At 41.4% G+C, this 22,843-nt stretch overlaps 1 protein-coding gene and 1 long non-coding RNA gene across 2 annotated transcripts in view; one reads left to right on the top strand and one right to left on the bottom strand.

The window, feature by feature from the left end:
* Positions 1–12,716, bottom strand: part of cd166 (CD166 antigen homolog) — a 69,236-nt gene extending 56,520 nt beyond the window's left edge. The window contains 1 exon segment of the mRNA NM_001146392.1: positions 12,470–12,716. Coding sequence (NP_001139864.1) covers positions 12,470–12,527 — 58 coding nt within the window. The 5' untranslated portion in view covers positions 12,528–12,716.
* LOC145878633 (uncharacterized) lies at positions 12,687–14,768 on the top strand. Its single transcript, XR_014392132.1, has 2 exons — positions 12,687–12,825; positions 13,040–14,768. It is a non-coding gene; the product is annotated as an uncharacterized LOC145878633 (long non-coding RNA).
* Positions 14,769–22,843: the final 8,075 nt, after the last annotated feature.

Raw genomic sequence — 22,843 nt, 5'->3', positions numbered from 1 at the left:
TAACCTGTTAGGGCTAGGGGGCAGCATTGACACGGCTGGATAAAAAACATACCCGATTTAATCTGGTTACCACTCCTACTCAGTAACTAGAATATGCATATACTTATTACATATGGATAGAAAACACCCTAAATTTTCTAAAACTGTTTGAATGGTGTCTGTGAGTATAACAGAACTCAAATGGCAGGTCAAAACCTGTGAGATTCCTTTACAGGAAGTGGCCTGTCTGACCATTTGTTGAACTTCTTTTCCATCTCTATCATTTACTAAGGATCTCTGCTCTAACGTGACACTTCCCACGTCGTCCATAGGCGCTCAGAGCCCGGGAAAAAACAGAATGTCGTCATTCCAGCCCCAGGCTGAAACACATTATCGCCTTTCTCAAGTGGCCCATCAAGAGACACTAGCTTATGCGCGTGACCCCGACCGCCCCCGCCTTTGGGATTTTTTCCTCTGTTTGCCGAAAAGGAGATTCCCTGTCGGAATATTATCGCTTTTCTACGAGAAAAATGTCGTAAAAATTGATTTTAAACAGCGGTTGACGTGCTTCGAAGTACGGTAATGGAATACTTAGAATTTTATTGTCACGAATTGCGCCAAGCGCGTGACACTTCTTTACTATTTCGGATAGTGTCTGGAACGCACGAACAAAACGCCGCTATTCGGATATAACGATGGATTATTTTGGACCAAACCAACATTTGTTATTGAAGTAGCTGTCCTGGGTGTGTATTCTGACGAAGACAACAAAAGGTAATGACATTTTTATAATAGTAAATATGATTATGGTGAGTGCTAAACTTGCCGGGTGTCTAAATAGCGAGCCCGTGATGCCTGGGCTATGTACTTAGAATATTGCAAAATGTGCTTTCACCAAAAAGCTATTTTAAAATCGGACATATCGAGTGCATAGAGGAGGTCTGTATCTATAATTCTTAAAATAATTGTTATGCTTTTTGTGAACGTTTATCGTGAGTAATTTAGTAAAATGTTAGCGAATTCCCCGGAAGTTTGCGGGGGGTATGCTAGTTCTGAACGTCACATGCTAATGTAAAAAGCTGGTTTTTGATATAAATATGAACTTGATTGAACAAAACATGCATGTATTGTATAACATAATGTCCTAGGTGTGTCATCTGATGAAGATCAAAGGTTAGTGCGGCATTTAGCTGTCTTCTGGGTTTTTGTGACATTATATGCTAGCTTGAAAAATGGGTGTCTGATTATTTCTGGCTGGGTACTCTGCTGACATAATCTAATGTTTTGCTTTCGTTGTAAAGCCTTTTTGAAATCGGACAGTGTGGTTAGATTAACGAGAGTCTTGTCTTTAAAATGCTGTAAAATAGTCATATTTTTGAGAAATTTAAGTAATAGCATTTCTAAGGTATTTGAAAATCGCGCCACGGGATTCAACTGGCTGTTGCGTAGGTGGGACGAATTCGTCCCGCCTAGCCCAGAGAGGTTAACTGTTTATCTGTACATGGAATTGTATTTGTTTTTTTTTTTTACTCATTTTTGTCTAATCTTTACAGGAAAATGCCATCTGGTGTGGAGATATTTCACTGCAGCTAATGTAGAAGGAAAAGCTGTGTACATTTGCAAATACTGTGCCAAATCATATGTGAAGAATGCAACAAATATGCAGAATCATCTGGCCAAGTGCATAAAGTTCCCTCAGCACTCACAACAAGCAACCTCTGACAAATGTCCCTCTACTTCTATTCGAGGTGAAAATGATGAATCAGACACCTTATCGATAGCAACAGCTCATGGTTCTCTTGAAATCAGTTGTTTTTTGTCTCAATGGAGGAACGTACTCAGGGAAATGCTGATGAATGTCTTGCTCGAGCTGTGTATGCAACTGGTTCACTTGATGTTCACAGGCAATGTGTATTGGAAGAGATTTCGGAATGTTCTTCGCCCAGCATACACCCTCCAACCAGACATGCTTTATCTACTCATTTGCTGGATGCAGAGTTCAACAGAGTTCAAGTGACTGTCAAGCAAATCATAGAGAAAGCAGACTGTATTGCAATCATCTCTGATGGGTGGTCAAATGTTCGTGGGCAAGGAATAATTATTTACATCTCCACCCCTCAACCAGTATTCTACAAGAGCACAGACACAAGAGACAACAAACACACCGGTCTCTACATTGCAGATGAGCTGAAGGCAGTCATCAATGACCTTGGACCTCAGAAGGTATTTGCACTGGTGATAGACAATGCTGCGAACATGAAGGTTGCTTGGTCTAAAGTGGAGGAGTCCTACTCTCACATCACACCCATTGGCTGTGCTGCTCATGCATTGAATCTGCTCAAGGACATCATGACACTGAAAACAATGGATACACTCTATAAGAGAGCCAAGGAAATGGTTAGGTATGTGAAGGGTCATCAAGTTGTAGCAGCAATCTACCTCACCAAGCAAAGTGAGAAGAATAAGAGCACCACATTGAAGCTGCCGAGCAACACCCGTTGGGGTGGTGTTGTCATGTTTGACAGTCTCCTGGAGGGGAAGGAGTCTCTCAATTCCCATATATTCCCACCGAAAGTTTCCACCTCTGAATATTCCCCAAAATGTGCAACCCTAGGAGGCGCACAGTAATACATAGATCCATGCCTACATGGAACACTATTCCACAACAGGCAGTAAAATCTGATTTAAGAAACAGATAAAAATACTTTATGGAATAGCGGGGACTGTGAAGACACACACATGATAAGACACACTCTACACACATGGATTTTGTGTTGTAGATATGTAATAATGGAGTATTGGCCATCCCTATTACATATTGCTGCTTTAAGGATGGTATTAAGAAACGTGAACTGGGGTTCGAAATGATTGACACCCTTAATAAAGACGAGCAAAAAGGACTGTATGAAAGAAATAATTTCAAATACTGAGCTCAGCATTTTAATTATGTATTTTATACAGTCATTTACACTCATCTTTATCAAGGGTTTCAATAATTTCATACCCACTGTATGTCTGATGTCAAATAATATGATGTCTGACCATCACTCTGATCATGTCTTATACACAAAGACATTTTGGGTTCCCGAGTGGCGCAGCGGTCTAAGGCACTGCATCTCAGTGCAAGAGGCGTCACTACAGTCCCTGGTTCAAATCCAGGCTGTTTCACATCTGGCTGTGATTGGGAGTCCCAGAGGGCAGCGCACAATTGGCCCAGCGTCGTCTGGGTTTGGCCGGGGTAGGCCATCATTGTAAATAAGAATTTGGTCTTAAAACCTCTTGGGGCTAGGGGGCAGTATTGAGAATTTTGAAAAAAATGTGCCCATTTTTAACTGCCTCCTACACCAACTCAGAAGCTAGAATATGCATATAATTGTTCAGGTTTGGATAGAAAACTCTGAATTTTCTAAAACTGTTTGAATGGTGTCTGTAAGTATAACAGAACTCATATGGCAGTCAAAACCCTGAGACAAATTCTGACAGGAAGTGGATATCTGATGTGTTGAATTACCTTTAAGCCTATGCCATTGAAACACACAGGGGCTTATTAATTGTTGAGCACTTCCTATGGCTTCCACTAGATGTCACCAGTCTTTAGAAAGTGTTTTGAGTCTTATACTCTGAGAACTGAACGAACAAGAGCCTTGGAACGGTGGTGGCCGATTAGACTCTGGCGCGCGAGTTCATGTTGGGTACACTCGTTCCAAAACGTTTTAAAAGAGAATGCAATCGTCCGCCTTGAATATTATTCATGTTCTGGTTAAAAAAAGGCACTAATGATTTATGCTATACAACGTTTGACATGTTTGAACGAACGTAAATATTTTTTTCCCCCTCGTTCATGACGAGAAGTCCGGCTGGCATAGATCATGTGCTAACAACACGGAGCTTTTTGGACATAAATTATGAGCTTTTTCGAACAAAACTACATTTGTTATGGACCTGGGATTCCTGGAAGTGACATCTGATAAAGAGAATCAAAGGTAATGGATTATTTACATAGTATTTTCGATCTCTCCAACATGGCGGTTAGTCTGTATCGCAAAGCGTATTTTTCTGGGCGCAGTGCTCAGATTATTGCAAAGTGTGATTTCCCAGTAAGGTTATTTTTAAATCTGGCAATCCGGTTGCGTTCAAGAGATGTAAATCTATAATTCTTTGAATGACAATATAATATTTTACCAATGTTTTCGAATAGTAATTATTTAATTTGTTGTGCTGCTTGACTGGCGGTTATTGGAGGGAAACGATTTCCTCAACATCAACGCCATAGTAAAACGCTGTTTTTGGATATAAATATGAACTTGATAGAACAAAAAATGCATGCATTGTCTAACATAATGTCCTAGGAGTGTCATCTGATGGAGATTGTCAAAGGTTAGTGCATCATTTTACCTGGTTTTCTGCTTTTGGTGACGCCTGTCTTTGAATTGACAAAACATTACACACAGCTATTGTCAATGTACTCTCCTAACATAATCTAACTTTATGCTTTTGCCGTAAAGCCTTTTTGAAATCGAACAACGTGGTTAGATTAAGGAGATGTTTATCTTTCAAAGGGTGTAAGATAGTTGTATGTTTGAGAAATTTGAATTATGACATTGAATTGTTTTCAAATTTGGCATTCTTGATATTTCACCTGTTGTTGATTGGGTGTACCAGGGGTGGGACGCTTGCGTCCCACATAGCCCATAGAGGTTAACCTGTCTGGGCTAGGGGGCAGTATTTTCACGGCCGAATGAAAAACGTACCCAATTTAAAACAGGTTACTACTCTGGCCCAGAAACTAGAATAAGAATATTATTAGTAGATTTGGATAGAAAACACTCTGAAGTTTCTAAAACTATTTGAATGGTGTCTGTGAGTATAACAGAACTCATATGGCAGGCAAAAACCTGAGAAAATTCCAAGCAGGAAGTGGAAAGTCTGAGAATTGTAGTTCTTTTGATTCTCTATCGAAACTACAGTGTCTGTGGGGTGACGTTGCACTTCCTAAGGCTTCCATTGGCTGTCTAAAGCCTTCAGAAAGTGGTTTGAGCATTTTCCTGTCACTGGGCAGATAATAGGAGCTCAGTTACTGAGTGGTCTGCCTGGCAACAAAGGGATTGGATATGCTCGGTCCCGCGAGCAGGCACCTCCTTTATCTTCTTGATTTTTTTACATAAAAAAATACCATAAAGATTGACTTTAAACAGCGTTTGACATGCTTCTAAGTACGGTAATGGAACATTTTGACTTTGTCTCTCGTTCCGCGCTCGCGCGTTATGCCTTTGGATAAGTAATCTGTACGCACAAACAAAACGGAGGCATTTGTACATAAATATGGATTATTTCGAACAAAAAACAACATTTCTTGTGGAAGTAGCAGTCCTGGGAGTGCATTCTGACGAAGATCAGCAAAGGTAATACAATATTTCTAATACTAATTCTGAGTTTAAGTTGCCCCAAACTTGGCGGGTGTCTGAATAGTTCATCGTGATGGCTGAGCTATGTACTCAGAATATTGAAAAATGTGCTTTCTCCGTAAAGCTATTTTAAAATCTGACACAGCGGTTGCATCCAGGGGTAGTCTATCTATAATTCTTTAAATAACTGTTATATATTTTGTCAACGTTTATGATGAGTATTTTTGTAAATTGATGTGCACATTCAACGGAAGTTTTGGTGAGAATAAATTTTCTGAACATCACGCGCCACTGTAAAATGCTGGTTTTGGATATAAATATGAACTTTATCGAACAAAACATACATGTATTGTGTAACATAATGTCCTAGGAGTGTCATCTGACGAAGATCGTCAAAGGTTAGTGCTTCATTTAGCTGTGTTTTGGGTTTTATTGACATGTCCTTGCTTGGAAAATGGCTGTGTGATTATTTTTGTCTATGTACTCTCCTAACATAATCTAATGTTTTGCTTTCGCTGTAAAGCCTTTTTGAAATCGGACAATGTGGTTAGATTAACGAGAAGTTTATCTTTAAAATGGTGTATGTTTGAGAAAGTTGAATTATGACATTTTGTTGTTTTTGAATTTTCCGCCCTGATATTTCACTGGCTGTGTCCCGCAGGTAGCCCATTGAAGTAAACTGACTTGCCAAGTTAAATAACGGAAAAAATATATATATACACATTTCAAATGGGGAAAATCAACTTATTCCAAGATTTCCATAGTGGGCATTAAGGCTGTGTTTAATGTGCTAAAAGTATTAGACAAATTATTAGATTGGAACAAAATATCTAATTCAATTTGTGACCTTTTTCTTTAATGTCAGACATACAGCAAATGCCAAGATAGGCATTTAACATGATTTTCTGATATCAGAGTCTTGCAATGTCGCAGGCAACAAGAGTTCCTCCATATGAAAACGCAGGAGATGTGAATACCAGTGTTATAGCCACTCCTTTGAAATGAATCAGACTAAACATTGTCCCCTTCATTCACGAGCCTTGTGGAACCATATTCAACCTAAAATAGCCGGTGCCAGTGGGCAATTGAGTTGAGCAGCTATAGCCCCATAAATGTATGTTCAGAGTAATTGGGTGCTTCAGTGATAAATGGTAATCCTCCAACCCTACCACATCAATACATTTATATTACCTGGCCTGTAATGAGCTAAAAGATGCTTTTAAAAGCCTGTATGCAGGGCATTTTAAGCATGTAGCCACTGACTAGAAACTTCCATGTAGGAAGCTTTCAACTCAACTCCAGTCCTGAGGCTGGAAACGTGTCCAACGCTAGCCTGCTGAGACTGTGACAACATGACATGGAACACAGAGAGAGCAGTACTGTTGACTGCCTGTCAGAGTCTCATTAGGATCAGTGTGCGGCAGGTGCCTCAATCCCACTCATTTCAAGAACAGCTCATAGCAAGCTCACCCGTTGATTGACTCTAAGACTGGGATAATCACCACTTTTTTCACTCCAGGAAGTAGTAAGCGCCTTTTCCCTCACCGACAGCACAGGAGTCCATGTCCAGTTAAGATTTCGTTGATGGCTATTGATTTCCTTTTAAGTGCATTCTGACAGGTCGCCCTGAGGTTTTCACAATCCAATTCTAATAACAGCAGTCCGAGAAGGTGTGTGGTGACAGCTGCAAGTAGGAAGGCAGCAAACTTTATAAACTTCTGTAATTGATGGCCACAATACCTGATAAAGCACTGCGTGTGTAGGACTCAGGTGAGTCTTGCTCCCATTTAAAGCTTCTCTTTCCAAATATTGCAACACACTGCTCTCCACTGTGTGATTTGAGGAGCCATGGGTGAACAACCTGTCATCTTCAGAATTCGAGAACACTCAGCAAACGCTGACTCTCGGTTAAAATGCACCACCAAGAAGCACTATTAATCCAATCTCCCCCAAAAACGATTTCTAAGCCTCTTCTGTACAACAGCATTGGACTCTGTGAAGAAAAATAATGATAAACTCTGAAAACAGTGTTTTAATTGCCAGATAGGCCATTGATGGAAACGAGGGGGTGTACAGCAAACATTCAAAGGGATAAAAAAAATAAAAAATAGTGAATTCAAACTCTTCCAGAAGTTGTTTTAAGGCAATTCTGATAAGAGGTCCCATCTCACCAGAGCTGAGATTTGCCCATTCGCAGATGAAAGGGGGCACCAGTTGAGCATCACCCCAAATGAGTGTGTGACATGGCCAAAGCAATTTGCTATAAAAGCCTTTGATGGCCAGGGGTTTCACTCCATGTCCCTTTTTACCCATAAGCAAGTCAATACTCAAATCAAAATGAGGTGGCATGAAAACATGAGCACATTCCACTGCCGGAGCCTGTATTTCCCCACCGAGTCGCTTCTTGGCGTGGTGGACTTAAGCAAAGCTTTGTGTCCAGAGAGACATGAGCAAACAAAGTGTTTCACTTCCCCACTTTGATACAGTCACACATTCCCAGGCAGTCAAATGACTTTTTACCCATGACATCACCAAATGTTATCTTTCTGTCGCTCTGAATAGAAGACCAAAGTGCAATCTTAGTTTGCTACTGGTGAATCATGCATTTGCTCACATGAAGGGAAGTGAAGAGGGAGGGTTGCCTATGCCTCTAGTTATTCCCCTTTCTTACCAGGAACATGACAACAATAGTGGTGTTTCGACAAGATAGTGATCAAGTTGGTTGTGGTTCCCCAAATGTTTAAGAACATGAAACAATTTGAGAGGCCAGAAACTATTATTTCTAAGGCCCATGACAGACAGCGCTTTAGGAGGGTGCTTCAAAAAGACACTACACTTTCCAAGAGGTGCTGGGAGTTTAAGGTAAAATACCCTTTGAGGTCACATACCCAGCACACCATCACACGAACTGCCCCAGTGATTGATGGAAACTCCCCCACTGTCCTGCTTAGCATTAATACTCAGTCATTGACTTCATCAATAAGTGCATCGATGACGTCGTCCCTACAGTGACAGTACGTACATACCCCAACCAGAAGCCATGGATTACAGGCAACATCCGAACTGAGCTAAAGACTAGAGCTGCCGCTTTCAAGGAGCGGGACGAAACCGGCAGCTTATAAGAAATCCCGCAATGCCCTCTTACGAGCCGTCAAACAAAGCTTCAATACAGGAGTAAGATTGAATTACACTACACCAGCTCTGACACTCGTCAGATGTGGCAGGGCTTGCAAACCATTACAGACTACAAAGGGAAACACAGCCGAAAGCTGGCCAGTGACACGAGCCTACCAGACGAGCTAAACTACTTCTATGCTCGCTTCAAGGCAAATGGCACTGAAACATGTGTGAGGGCATCAGCTGTTCCGGAAGACTGTGATCACGCACTCCGCAGCCCGTGAGTAAGACCTTTAAACAGGTCAACATTCACAAGGCCAAAGGGCCAGATGGATTACGAGGACGTGTACTGCGAGCATGCGCTGACCAACTGGCAAGTGTCTTCACTGACATTTTCAACCTCTCCGAGTCTGTAATACCAACATGTTTCAAGCAGACCACCATAGTGCCTGTGCCCAAGAACACTAAGATAACCTGCCTAAATGACTACCGACCCGTAGCACTCACGTCTGTAGCCATGAAGTGCTTTGAAAGGCTGGTCATGGCTCACATCAACACCATTATCCCAGAAACCCTAGACCCACTCCAATTTGCATACCGCCCCCTCAGATCCACAGATGATGCACTCTCTATTGCACTCCACACTGCCCTTTCCCACCTGGACAAAAGGAACACCTATGGGAGAATTATATTCATTGACTACAGCTCAGTGTTCAACACCACTGTTCCCTCATAGCTCATCAATAAGCTAAGGACCCTGGGACTAAACACCACTCTCTGCAACTGGATTCTGGACTTCCTGATGGGCCGCTCCCAGGTGGTAAGGGTAGGTAACAACACATCCGCCACGCTGATCCTCAACTCAGGGGCCCCTCAGGGGTGCGTGCTCAGTCCACTCCTGTACTCCCTGTTCACTCATGACTGCACAGCCAGGCACGACTTCAACACCATCATTAAGTTTGCTGGTGACAACAGTGGTAGGCCTGATCACCAACAACGACGAGACAGCATATAGGGAGGTCAGAGACCTGGCCGTGTGGTGCCAGGACAACAACCTCTCCCTCAACATGATCAAGACAAAGGAGATAATTGTGGACTACAGGAAAAAGAAGAGCGAGCACGCCCCCATTCTCATCGACAGGCTGCAGTGGCGCAGGTTGAGAGCTTCAAGTTCCTTGGTGTCCACAGTCCACGTGAAGAGGGCACGACAAAACCTATTCCCCCTCAGGAGACTGAAAAGATTTGGCATCGGTCCTCAGATCCTCAAAAGGTTCTACAGCTGCACCGTCGAGAGCATCCTCACTGGTTGCATCACTGCCTAGTATGGCAACTGCTCAGCATCTGACCGCAAGGCACTACAGAGGGTATTGTGAACGGCCCAGCATATCACTGGGGCCAAGCTCCCTGCCATCCAGGACCTCTATACCAGGCGGTGTCAGAGGAAGGCCCTAAAAATTGTCAAAGACTTCAGCCACCCTAGTCATACTATTCTCTCTGCTACTGCACGGCAAGCGGTACCGGAGCGCCAAGTCTAGGTTCAAGAGGCTTCTAAACAGCTTCTACCCCCAAGCCATAAGACCCCTGAACACCTAATCAAATGGCTACCCAGACTATTTGCTTTGCCCCCCCCCCCTACACTGCTGCAACTCTTGTTATCATCTATGCATAGTCACTAATAACTCTACCTGCATGTACATATTACCTCAACTAACCGGTGCCACCGCACATTGACTCTGTACCAGTACCCCCCCTGTATACATTCTCACTATTGTTATTTTACTGCTGCTCTTTAATTACTTGTTACTTTTATTTCTTATCCATTTTTTTATTTTTAAACTGCATAGTTGGTTAGGGGCTCGTAAGTAAGCATTTCACTGTAAGGTCTACACCTGTTGTATTCGGCGCATGTGACTATTACAATTTGATTTCTCTCCGGTAACGGAAAACCAAAGCCATTTTACATGTCTGGGCGAGGTGGCTGGCGTTACCAGCACTCTTTCCACCTGAGGCTAAAGCAATTGGAGGTACAGTAAAACGCAGCCAGATACCACACCCATTATCTTGTCAGCTACAACATATCACCAGCAGCCTTGTCAATTGAATAGTTTTATTCCATTACATTCAACGAAACACATCTGTGACTGTTATATAACATATTTCCACTAACACACATCCCAAAGGAATTGTAGATTTATACTTTTTTCAGTTTCAATGGAAAATGCAACCACCTGAGCGTAACATAAAATGTAATGTCAGTCAATCGTCATTTGAACTTATAAATACTCTAAGGCACTACGCAACTCTGTAACTTAACAGATCAGGCCAGTATGCCATGAAACTTCTCAGCAACAAAAAAAAAAGTACAATGACTTGACAATTTTTCTATTACTATTCTTGAGAGGCTCAACTGAGCAACTACTCTCTGGGATGCAACATACCAACTTCAAACATCATCCATCATGTCATCAGTGGCCTGGTGTGTGGCTTTCAGCATGGCTTAAATCAAACCAAAATTATTCTGGCGCCCACCTTCCATGGGTCAGTTGGTTAACCAGATAAGTCAATGTCCAGACAGCCCCCTCTCCCTTTAACAAAGAGCAGTGCTGTTAACAACAGGAGTGTGGAATGACAGATAATGGCCAATGATAAGGGATGGAAAGTAGGTGCTGTAACCCTGTTTTTCACCAAACGAATGGGTTAGGACAAACGTATTCAAATATTTCGTCCCCCATGACACACTGTTGCTGTAGTAACGTATATTCTTAGGCATTGCATTTCAATTACATCACATGCCAATTATATCCTCCTTCCCAAAAAACACGCACACAATGGAGATATGAACACGCACAAGTGCCCGCGACCAAAAATAGCCACACATAATAAAATGTATAAATAACGATAAAGCATCGCCAGATTATTGAAATAAAGTTCTAAATTACATGTTGATTTGCATCAACATCACAAAGTAGGCTTGCGTTAGAACAGAGTGCGCCTATATACAAGTCTCATTGTAAAACCTATTAAAATGTTGATTCTTTCATTATAATGTCACTGTTTTATCAAGGCGTATCAAGGTGATTCGCTTATAAATCAACGTATGTTAGGCCAACTCGCTTCACTACAGTACTGAGTGACAGCCCCGGCTTCCCTGCGGTATCGGGTTACATATGTACAGCCATTGGAGGCTCCGGAGTCGGTGCATATCAGCAAAACACGCTGCAAAGCCAAGAGTCAACACAGCGATATGGAAGACGTCCCATCGTTTTATTTCGAATAAAAAAATAAAACGCACACAATTTTAAGATGTGAAACAAAACCAGTGTTCATTACAGGAGAGACAAACTTTATATTAGATGAAAGCTGAGATCGAGACGAATCAGTAGATTCGCTAGCCAACTCTTGTACGTTCACAGAGCGATAGACAACAATGAATGAGATCAGTCCACCAGGAAATAAGTCGCATTAGGCATTACTAGGTACTGTTCATGTCCCTCTAACATTTAACATTCAATCCTCTTAACGGTAACGTTCAACAATTAGACCCCATCACAAAATGTGACGAGTGTCTCGTTTCAGAAGTTCATTTCATCAGTCGACTGTAGCCTAGTCTACATAGGCTTCTTATACAGGCTACATACACGCACACCCGCTGGTGTTCAATTGTGGTTGACTTTCTGCTATGTATCACTTTGTCTATTATAATCATCGTCATTATCATCATTAGGCCATATCAATAATGTTTAATTTAAAAGTTCAGGAAAGAAAGTGATTTTTTTTTTTAAAACGTCACCTCAAATTTAAATTACAATATTTATTTAAATTGTCCGACTACAGAACTTTGATTAAACGTGGGATGTGTCACTTGGACAAAAACGTATTACACAATGTTGTTTGTGTTCAGATAGTCTAATAGGCTACATGAAATATGAAACTTCTGTATCTGTAAGTCGCTTTACATCTCGACATACCTTGTAGAAACGTAGCAGCCGTGACAAGGGAAAGCAAGAACCGGGCAGTCGAATCCATACTTTGAAATATTTCTTCCTCTCGAATTGACCTGTGATACTCAAGAAAACGTGAAGAAAGCTTGACGCTACAATACCACTGCTAATAAGTTTTCCCTCGCTTAGGAACTGGTTTCTGTAAATCCGGAAAGTGAAGAGCTTGATACCGGTATGAATGAGCAGGTGAAAGTACGAGGAGCTAGCTATATCTCCCTAGAGGGCTGTGTTTTGGCGAGGGGAGGGCTTGGTTCCCGTGACGAAATCAACGCCACATTTCTTCAGCAAAGATGGCTGGCAAAAATACTAGGATGGAAGGAAATGTAAGTGGTTATAACGAGTCATGCAAAAAAATGTACAGTTGAGTAATATGTCAGTTAAATGTGGAGACAAACGATGCATGTGTTTTTGTCATCAAGTTCATTTAGGAAAATCCTTATTTAGCAAGCTAGCTGACTAGCTAACATTAGCCAGTTATCTAGCTTTATGGGTGTTGTGACACGAGTATGACATTGTAATTCGTGTTTAATGTTTTAGGGACTCCTCAGAAAACCAGGCTGTCGTCTTGTGAAACAGTGGATATAAAGAATCTAGCTAGCTAAAGCATTTACTGCAAACGTAAGGTACAATCTTGTAAGCTTGCTTTGCTGATATTTCCCATGCAATGCAGCTGAAGTAAAGTAGCTAGCAAACTATTTTCTTGCTTATTGTGTAGTGAATGATACAAATGCCAGTATGCTTATGGGTGTGTAGCTAGCTATGTAGCCTATCTGTGTATGGACTGTAAAACGTTTGGTATAAATATTAGTTCAGAACCCCAGCTATCGTACCCTGTTGAATGGAATTGAAAACAGTCTGAATGGCATTAATGAAGCCTATGGATTGAATAGAATATAATATTATTGTACCAAGGATGCAAGTCGTATATACATGTAGTTATTACCATGCATGAGATCCCCACATTGTAGCCTGTACATTTAATATATTCACTGATCATGTACTCTACTTTGGCAAATAAAGATGCGGTTCAGGTATGAATGTCTGTGAGGCATTCTTTTTCAGTCATATCCAATACCAGGTGTATCATACTCCATTCTTTGAAATGATGCTGTACTGTATCTGCGTGTATGTATTACAATTATACACTTAAACAGTGTTTACCAATCCTGGTCCTGGGACATCAATGGTTACACATTGTAACTATGCAATAGACTAGAAACAGGATTGAACTAGTTAAAGGCTGATTTGTGATTCATATATACAGAAATATAATTTAAAAAACAGTACACTAAACTTCCTATGCATCATGCAAATACTCTAAAACCGGTTCATCTCAATATCTAACTCCCTTCATCTGCATTGATGGGGCTCCCAAGTGGCGCAGCAGTCTAAGGCACTGCATCTCAGTGCTAGAGGCGTCACTGCAGACACCCTGGTTTGAATCCAGGCTCTATCACAACCGGCCGTGACTGGGAGTCCCATAGGGCGGCGCACAATTGGCCCAGCATTGTCCGGGTTTGGCTGGTGTAGACTGTCATCGTAAATAAGAATTTGTTTCTGGGTGACCAGGACTGCTTCCTGGGGGAATTCAGGCGTGTGAAGGCAACCTGTGCCCTGCATAACTTCATGATGGACACGAGGACCAGGAGGGGCTCTGCAGCTTGCCGTCGAGATCTTCACCTCCTACTTCTTCGAAGAGGGTGCTGATCACTGGCAACACCATAGACTACACAACCTGCCATGCTCCTTTAAAGCCATCCACATTGCAATAAGGACCTCTATACCAGAGGAAGGCCCTAAAAATTGTCAAAGACTCCAGCCACCCTAGTCATGGACTGTTCTCTCTGCTACCGCACCGGAGTGCCAAGTCTAGGTCCAAAAGGCTTCTTAACAGCTTCTACCCCCAAGCCATAAGACTCCTGAACAGCTAATCAAAGGGCTATCCAGACACCTCTTTTACACTGCTGCTACTCTGTTTATTATTTATGCATAGTCACTTTAACTCTACCTACATGTACATATTACCTCAATTACCTCGACTAACCGGTGCCCCCGCACATTGACCCTGTACCGGTACCCCCTGTATATAGCCTCGCTAGTGTTATTTTACTGCTGCTATTTCAATATTTGTTACATTTATTTTATATGTTTTACTTAAAACTTCTTAAAGCATTGTTGGTTAAGGGCTTGTAAGTAAGCATTTCACTGTACACCTGTTGTATTCGGCGCATGTGACAAATAACATTTGATTTGACTCTTCCATTTACTGAGCTATGTCAACTGCAGTTATTCAATTACCAGTTTCTCTACCTTTGATTTCTACTTCTCAGGTAAGGGTGCTGTTTAGGTAAGGGTGTGATGTCTGTCCAAAAACAAAACAGGCTCTTTTAAGGTTCACCCATATTGAATAAATGTAGAACAATTAGACACCCTATAACCCACACACTCATGTATCAATCTGATTGATGGATTGTGTTGTGCAGGTTCAGGTGTATAACTGTGGCTCCTTCCACCTTTAAAGAATAGGCAAAAGGGTCAACTATGGAGAATAGTGAGACACGTCAATATTTCTATAACTACGCTATATTGTTTGTCATCGTGTGTCTGTGCATGTTTTTCAGCAAAAAAAATACTCTGCAGCCACTTATTGTGGACACCAGGTGAGGCCACACACATATTCCTGTTTAACACTCTTTAACTAACTTATTTTCTCAAAAACAGTCTCCTTCACTTCATCCCTCTCTCCCCTTCTCCCTAAATCCTCTAGGTTATATCATCTGTGTCGGTGAACAGCATCAACTCCCGAATATCAGCAAAGGTGTTAGCTTTGCTGGCTGAACACCAGCGATTAAACAGAGACTCTTTGTCCCTAGCAAACTCAAGAAACGTACAGTGAGGTTTTTTGTGGTTCCTGAAGAGCTGCCTATAAGCTTCAGGCACCAACTCATAAGCCCGAAACACGGTAGTTTTATCATAGTGTAAACTGTCTTCAAGGGAGAGAGCAGCTACTACTTCCTGAGCTTTCCCAGACAATTTACATTGCAACAGGAGCGGCCAAACCTCGAGTGGCCAATGCAGCGCAGCGGCCACACGCTCAAATGCAGAGAAATAGGAATCAACCCCCAGAATGGAGGGACTAAAGCTACATTTTTACTCACATCGAAGTGGGCTTGATGAGCAGGTTGTGGAGTCGCACTGGAGCCAGCGTCTAGCTCCAGTTGTCGGATCCTAACCTCTTTGTCGATAACCATTTTCCTAATTTCTAGATCAAACTGCATCTGTCTTTATCATTTTGCTCCATTTCTAAATGGGCCAGCCTCACCTTCAGCCTAGCGGTCCTGTCTGAACGACCCGAAGCATTAGATAAAGGGTCAAATCGGTGCAATGTAAAGGTGGTACGAGCAACCCCTTCCTCCGACTTGGCATCGGAAGGTCTACCCGTCTCCTCTCCTGAAGCCTCCCTCATCTTTCAACAAGAGAATTCGTTATCTCACTAAACCCTCCCTGACTAGCACCAAAAGCTCAGCCTTTAGGGCTTTCTCATGGACAAAGAGTCCATAATGGTCAGCTATAGCGAAAAGGTCTACTTTCCGCAACCCCACCAAACAATCAACAAAGGGCGCTTCAATACATTTGGAGATGGCTGAGGCAGCCATTTTCTACACCGCAGTCTACTGAACACACAAACTAAACAAGTCATCCAAACTCACAACCTACCATCACACCTCAATCACTAACCACAGAGAGCTCAGTGCAGCAGGGTCCGGTGGGTTTAAAGGAATTATCCCAGATGAGCCCCCATTATGTTACATACACCTCTAGGAAGAGGGAACGCAACACCCTGCTACAACTCAACTATCCGTGGTGTGAAAGAGGAATGGGACTGTAGGTGCGAGAAAGGATGACAAAGGCAGAGAATTCACCGTTTACTGGGAATTTATTGATTCCTTCACACGGTACATTTGGGGAAAAGGGGCTGGACTGAACCAAAGCAAAGAAACTAAATGTCAAAGCCCCCGCTCCTACCTTACCTGCCTACCCACTACTTACCTAACTCAGCACCACCTGGTGCACTAACCAAAATACAGGGGGTGGTCCGCCCAGGTCTTACCTAGTGTGCATAGACAGTGAATACTACAGGTTATGTATGCCCGCGGGCCTCTTGCCTAAATACTCCCTAGGTGCCTTCCCCTTCCCCCCGGGAACAAAAACAGAAGAATTACTAATCACAAACAGTCCTTTTGGCATACACATACCTTTGCAGGACTGGCTACAAAATACTATACACAAACTATTTGAGCAACAACCAACACAAGATATCAAAGAAGCTCTCTCTGAGCAACAACCAATACAGGATATAACAATAAGCTCCTTCTAAGAAACAACCAACACAGGATATCACCCTCAGCTCTCTTAACAACAACCAACACAGAACACACTAATCATCGCTCTTTTGAGCAACAGAACACTGGCTTATATAGCTTCAGAAGGAGTAGGTAATTGAAGACAGCTGTTTCTGACGAGAGGGCGGGGTCAGCTCCAATCATCAATGGGGCCGACCAATCAGCTGCTTGGGGGAATTTCAGGAAGCCATCCTGAAACACACACATACAAACAAAACCACAACTCAGAAACTGGGGTACACAACACAGATCAATGCAGATGAAGGAAATTAGATTTGATTTATTTTATTTAACCTTTATTTAACCAGGTAGGCAAGTTGAGAACATGTTCTCATTTACAATTGCGACCTGGCCAAGATAAAGCAAAGCAGTTCGACAACATACAAAAACACAGAGTTACACATGGAGTAAAACAACATACAATCAATGATACAGTAGACAAAAATAAGACTATATACAATGTGAGCAAATGATGTGAGATAAGGGAGGTAAAGGCAAAAAAGGCCATGGTGGCAAAGTAAATAAAGTATAGCATTTAAAACACTGGAATGGTAGATTTATTGAGATATTGATATTGAGACGAACCGGTTTTAGAGTATTTACATGATGCATAGGAAGTGTAGTGTACTGTTTTTTAAGTTACATTTCTGTATATATGAATTACAAATCAGCCTTTAACTAGTTAAATCATATTTCTAGTGTATTGCAGTTACAATGTGTAACCATTGATGTCCCTGGACCAAGATTGGTAAACACTGTTGAAGTGTATAATTGTAATACATACACGCAGATACAGCATCATTCAAAGACTGGAATTTGATATGGCTGGTATTGGATATGACTGAAAAATAATCTCATTCATACCTGAACTGCACCTTTATTTACCAAAGTAGAGTACATGATCAGTGAATATATTAAATGTACAGGCTACAATGTGGGGGTCGCATGCTTGGTAATAACTACATGTATATACGACTTGCATCCTTGGCACAAAGTTATATTATATTGTAGCGACCCGCACAGACAGTTGTGGGTTATGTGTTAGGTTATTAGTGGGTTGTGTCGTACTTACCAGTGTTCGCGGGGTCATGCCAATCAACCTGCTATCTGCCAATCACGGGAATGCCTGGAATGTTCTGATACCGGGCAGCCTGGTGGTTGGCGGAGTGGCGTGAAGGGGGGTTGGGCAGGGGGATGGAGCATTGGAAGTTAAGACTGGGTTTAGCCACTGTTCTCTCTCTTACGTCTGGGCTTCACAAGAGAAGGTCACGGTTCGTTTGTAGTGTACCTTTCATTTATTTGGCGTGGGCTACGGCCAAACAGTAGCCTGTGTTAAGTTGTGTTAATAAACCGTCCATTCATTAACTCCATCCTCTGTCTGGACAATTGGTCCTTCATGATCTAGTCAGGTCATTACAATATTCTACTCAATTCATAGGCTTCATTAATATCATTAAGACAGGTTTGTAGTTGATAAAACTAGCTATGATAGCTGAGGTTCATAGCTTGGTTCTGAACTAATATTTATACCAAACGTTTTACGGTCCATACACAGATAGGCTACATAGCTAGCTACACACCCATAGGCATACAGGTATTTGTATCCTCCACTGCACAATAAGCAAGAAAATAGTTACAGTAGATAGCTACGTTACTTCATCTATCTTCATTGCAAATATCAGCAAGGCAAGCTCACAAAATTGTATATTCAATTTTCAGTAAATGCTTTAGCTAGCTAGATTCTTCTCATCCACTGTTTCACAACAGCTTGTGTTGCTGGTTGTTTCAGGAGTCCCTAAAACATTAAACAACCACAATTACAATTTCATACTCATGTCACAACACCCATAAAGCTAGCTGGCTAATGTTATCTAGGGTATTTTAGAAACACGGCTGGATAAAAAACGTACCCGATTTAATCTGGTTACTACTCCTGCCCAGTAACTAGAATATGCATATAATTGGCTTTGGATAGAAAACACCCTAAAGTTTCTAAAACTGTTTGAATGGTGTCTGTGAGTATAACAGAACTCATATGGCAGGCCAAAACCTGAGAAGATTCCATGCAGGAAGTGGCCTGTCTGACAATTTCTTGCCCTTCTTGATTATCTCTATCCATTACAGAGGATCTCTGCTGTTACGTGACACTTCCTACGTCTCCCATGGGCTCTCAGAAGGCGGCAAAAAGCTGAATCGTGGCTTTGCAGGCTCTGGCTGAAAAAAAGTAGCGCGTTTGGGTAGTGGCTGGTTACAGTACTGTGAGACTCAGGTGCGTGCCCGCGTCGACCGAAAGCTTTGTTTTCTTTCCTCTGTTTACCTAAACGCAGATTCCCGGTCGGAATATTATCGCTTTTTTACGAGAAAAATGGCATAAAAATGGATTTTAAACAGCGGTTGACATGCTTCGAAGTACGGTAATGGAATATTTAGACATTTTTAGTCACGAATTGCGCCATGCCCGTGACCCTTATTTACACTTCGGATAGTGTCTTGAACGCATGAACAAAACGCCGCTATTTGGATATAACGATGGATTATTTTGGACCAAACCAACATTTGTTATTGAAGTAGCAGTCCTGGGAGTGCATTCTGACGAAGAACATCAAAGGTAATCAAACTTTTGTAATAGTAAATCGGAGTTTGGTCAGGGCTAAACTTGGTGGGTGTCTAAATAGCTAGCCGTGATGGCTGGGCTATGTACTCAGAATATTGCAAAATGTGTTTTCACCGAAAAGCTATTTTAAAATCGGACACCTCGATTGCACAAAGGAGTTCTGTATCTATAATTCTTAAAATAATTGTTATGTTTTTAGTGAAGGTTTATCGTGAGTAATTTTGTAAATTCACCGGAGGTTTGCGGGGGGTATGCTAGTTCTGAACGTCACATGCTAATGTAAAAATCTGGTTTTTGATATAAATATGAACTTGATTGAACAAAACATGCATGCATTGTATAACATAATGTCCTAGGGTTGTCATATGATGAAGATCAGTAAAGGTTAGTGCTGCATTTAGCTGTCTTCTGGGTTTTTGTGACATTATATGCTAGCTTGAAAAATGGGTGTCTGATTATTTCTGTCTGGGTACTCTGCTGACAATCTAATGTTTTGCTTTCGTTGTAAAGCCTTTTTGAAATCGGACAGTGTGGTTAGATTAACGAGAGTCTTGTCTTTAAAATGGTGTAAAATAGTCATATGTTAGAGAAATTGAAGTAATAGCATTTCTAAGGTATTTGAAAATCGCCCCACGGGATTACACTGGCTGTTGCGTAGGTGGGACGATTTCGTCCCGCCTAGCCCAGAGAGGTTAAAGGGGTGTTGTATTTATGTGTTCTGGGGTTTTTGGTTTATGTTCTAGGATTAAATGTCAGGAATTGTGAAAAACTGAGTTTAAATGTATTTGGCTAAGGTGTATGTAAACTTGCGACTTCAACTGTAGTAGGCTTAGCCTATAAAAAGCTGATGGGATCCTCTTTTAATTAGCAGCCGTGACTCTGTTTTCTACCACTATTGAATAGCCTATAGAAATCCTGCGCAACATGAGCTCATGGGCTCTCATGAAGTGTTTGATTAGATTTTGGAGTTTGATTAGAAAAAGGAAACCGCACACTGCTCTTGATAGTATCACTGATATTTAATAAGCTTATGTGAGCTTATTAAATGCAGAGAATGCACGTGTAAGTGTAAATGTGCAGTTTATTTGTATCTGACCGCAACATTATTGGACCCGGGTACAAGGCACAACGTTACTCAGCTACTCGACTACTAACGTTATTTGCTTTTCTTTTCTTCAGTGATTTTTATTTTTTATTTAACCTTTATTTAACCAGGAAGGGCTCATTGAGATTTAAAATCTCTTTTTCAAGAGCGTCCTGGCCAAGATAGGCAGCGCCAAGTCATTACAAAAATTACAGACAAACAACATGAAAAACTACAAGTAATCTAGTAAAAACCATAGAATTCACAAGAGTATAACCAAATCAAAAACAGCAAATTAAAGACATTGACAGGTCAGGGAATCAGACTCAAGATCATTCATCAGTGATTTAAAAATACCAATCGGGACAAGTTCTTCCAGTTTAAAAGTATTTTGGCGTTCCAAGACGATGGCGCAGAGTACATAAAAGCCCGTTTACCAAATTCAGTTCGGACATTTGGAACAGTTAGCAGGATAAAGTCCCGTGAACGAAGAGAGTACCCACCACATTTCTGAACAATAAAAATGCCCAAATAAAAAGGTAGTAAACCCAAAATGGCTTTGTAAATAAAAGTATACCAGTGACTGAGCCTACGAGTGACTAGAGAAGGCCAGCCAACCCTGGTATACAAAGTGCAGTGGTGCGTAAGGGTTTTGCAGTTTAAAATAAATCTCAAAGTGCCATGGTAAAGGGTGTCAATTGATCTCAAACACTGAGCGGAAGCATTCATATATAAAATATCCCCATAGTCTAGTAAAGGCATAAATGTAGCTGATACTAGCCTCCTTCTGGCTTCAAAAGAAAAACAGGCCTTATTCCTAAAATAAAATCCCAATTTCAGCTTCAATTTTTTTGTAAGTTGTTGAATATGCATTTGAAAAGAGAGGCCATCATCAATCAAAATTCCAAGATATTTATATGAGGTTACAACCTCAATCTCTTTGCCCTGACAGGTAGGTGAAAGGTAGGTGATAGGTGAAAGGTTCAGAGGTCTATTTCTTGCTTTAGAAAACACCATTAGTTTAGTTTTGTCAGTATTGAGGATAAGCTTCAATTGACACAAGGTATGTTGAACAGTATAAAAAGCAGTTTGCAAGTTCTGGAAAGCTTTTGTAAGAGATGAGGCACAACAGTAAATAACAGTATCATCAGCATAAAAATGAAGTTGCGCATTTTGGACATTTTTGTCTAAATTATTTATATAAATAGTGAATAAGAGAGGACCAAGTACAGAGCCTTGGGGCACACCATTAAAGACAGACAATTTAACAGACCTAAGCCCATCAAATTGAGTGCACTGAGTTCTATCAGACAGATAGTTAAGAAACCATGCAACTGCATGCTCTGAAAGACCTACACTCGACAATCTCTGCCTTAGTATAGCATGATCAACTGTATCAAAAGCCTTAGAGAGATCAATAAAAAGTGAGACTCTAGCTCAAACAATATGGCCGCTATGAGCTTGATGAATGTTTTTTCCTGTCCAACAGGCCACCATGTGGCCAAAATTAACCATACTATGCATGTTAGCTACACTCACTTAACTGCGCTTGCGTGCCAAATTTCATCACTGAGTCAAACAGATCAAGAGATATAAACATGTGCCCATTATAGTGCCACTGTGTGGTCGATCTGAATGTGCTTGCATATGTTGAGGCTTAACAGTGTTTGAACATGTGTACCAAGTTTTGTTACAATATGAAAATCCATGACTGATTTATATGGAAGACCACGCCCACGTGAATACTTATTGAATGCTTTTTTAAATGTAATTTTTTTTGAGTATAGAGTGCAGTGATGTGTCCTATAAGGAGCATTGGTGGTAAATCTGATGGCTGAATGATAAAGAACATCTAGACGCTCGAGAGCACCCTTACCTGCCGATCTATAAATGATGTCTCCGTAAACCAGCATGGGCAGGATGGTCATCTGAATCAGGGTTAGTTTGGCGGCTGGGGTGAAAGAGTAGTGATTACCAAGTCTAGATTTAACTTTAGCCTGCAGTTTTGATATGTGCTGAGAGAAGGACAGTGCACCGTCTAGCTATACTCCCAAGTACTTCTATGAGGTGACTACCTCAAGCTCTAAACCCTCAGAGGTTGTCACGTCCTGACCATAGAAAGATGTCATTTTCTATGGTAGAGTAGGTCAGGGTGTGACAGGTCTTTTTTTCTATGTTTTCTATTTCTATGTTCAGGTTCTAGTTTTGTATTTCTATGTTGGGGTTTTGTTTGGGATGAT

The sequence above is a fragment of the Salmo salar genome, chromosome 04 (assembly GCF_965601325.2).
Source record: "Salmo salar chromosome 04, fSalSal1, whole genome shotgun sequence".
In the NCBI taxonomy this organism is placed as follows: Eukaryota; Metazoa; Chordata; class Actinopteri; order Salmoniformes; family Salmonidae; genus Salmo; species Salmo salar.
This window is presented reverse-complemented; position numbering and strand designations above follow the sequence as displayed.